The following is a 1579-nucleotide window of genomic DNA, read 5'->3' as shown; positions in this document are numbered from 1 at the left end:
GCGGCAGTAGAAGCAAGTATAAGAAAATGACGTGCCTGACTGGGCTGATGAATAGCAGTAGTAGAAAAAGAAATATTATTTTAGGTATATTAAATATTATGTATCGTTTGACAACTATAATAGGACCCCCCAAGAAAAGAAAACTACACACATAGTTCGCATTTATACACAAGTGTATACATATATTAGGTATAAACCACTTTGTAGGGTAAATAAAGAGTTTATTTATTGCTTATGGGAGTAACTTCTAATATTGTATATCCTCTGCTTAACAATACATTAATCGCATTTATAAATAATTGTTTCTTTTTTTTTTTTCTTACATATTTAAAGTATTTAAAACTAATACATTAAACATATATGTATGTATATATATATTTACACATATAAATAATTATTAATTATATACTTATTGTGCAGCAGCTGAATCGTTGAGAAAGAAAAAAAAAAACACGAATACACACACATACACATTCACAAATAAGAGTTATATACATGTAATATATTCGAAATAAAAAGACAACAACAAAAACTCCTTGTGAAGTGTTAAGCGAGCAAAAAAAAAACCTGTAGATGCGCATGTGTGACTAATAAATTGCCAAAAAATAAAATTGTCTGTTGTAAAGTTTTAACTCGAATGACTCAGACTCGTACAGATTGATGGGAAAACAAAGAATATATATTTTCTTAATTTAAAATCATATTAATGATGAGCTTTTCTTTGTTTCATAAATTTCTTTAAAAATAAATTTTTTATTTAAATTACACAAAGAAAACAAATCTGTAACGTTTGTAATGACGGCATTTCACTTTTTGCTTAATCATAATTCGGTATAACCCTTTTTCAGGGAGAGTCATTATTCTGCTGCGGTACAAATGGATTCCAACGTAAGCAAGCTTCATCGATTTTAGGAAATGTTCCACGTCTTTTAATGCGCTCCTCATAATCATCCAAAACATCCTGTTAATAAAGTTAATAAACCACAACAATTTCAAAAAATGCTATAATTTATAAACAATACGAAATTTTACCTGTTTTTTAAGTACTATATGTTTGCCTTTCCAGTATTTCATCATACCCAATGCCTGTAGAGTGCTTACAATGTCATAAGAATAAATGGCCATTTCCTAAATTGTATTTAAATAATTTTATTAGTTTTTATATATAAATTGCCTTTATTGTGTATGTAATGGTAATACTTACTTGTGAAACATCTTTTATGCTTAAAGTATTTCCAGTTCGATTACAGAGATATTCAAGTAGAACATCTTTCCAATAAGAACGATATGATATTAAACCCAAATCAGATAATGGTTTTTCTGGCGACCCAATTTTACGTTCCACCCTGGTCAACAGGTAACCTAAAGAAAATTGAAGTAAATAGACATGATTATGTATATTTAATATGTAATTATTAATGTACAAAACTTTTCACTTATTAAAGATAATACCAACTATACATACATAATCACCCCTATCGCCAATAGAAGTGAAAATTTTGTTTCCTTAAAATTTTCATTTCCCTTAAAGGGAAAATTGCTATCGTGAACTTGTTGTGCACAATTCATTCACAATAGT

General features: G+C 28.1%; 1 protein-coding gene across 1 annotated transcript; it reads right to left on the bottom strand.

The window, feature by feature from the left end:
- Positions 1–204: 204 nt before the first annotated feature.
- LOC111679145 (histone acetyltransferase KAT7) lies at positions 205–1383 on the bottom strand. The gene is made up of 3 exons (XM_046956247.1): positions 1205–1383; positions 1033–1128; positions 205–961 (listed from the first exon to the last, which is right to left on the bottom strand). Exons 2-3 carry the CDS (start codon positions 1123–1125, stop codon positions 845–847), a joined length of 210 nt encoding a protein of 69 aa, XP_046812203.1. The 5' UTR covers positions 1126–1128; positions 1205–1383; the 3' UTR covers positions 205–844.
- Positions 1384–1579: the final 196 nt, after the last annotated feature.

This window comes from Lucilia cuprina, chromosome 2, assembly GCF_022045245.1.
Source record: "Lucilia cuprina isolate Lc7/37 chromosome 2, ASM2204524v1, whole genome shotgun sequence".
Taxonomy (NCBI): domain Eukaryota; kingdom Metazoa; phylum Arthropoda; class Insecta; order Diptera; family Calliphoridae; genus Lucilia; species Lucilia cuprina.
The sequence above is the reverse complement of the archived record's forward strand: the minus strand, read 5'-3'. Positions and strand labels throughout refer to the sequence as shown.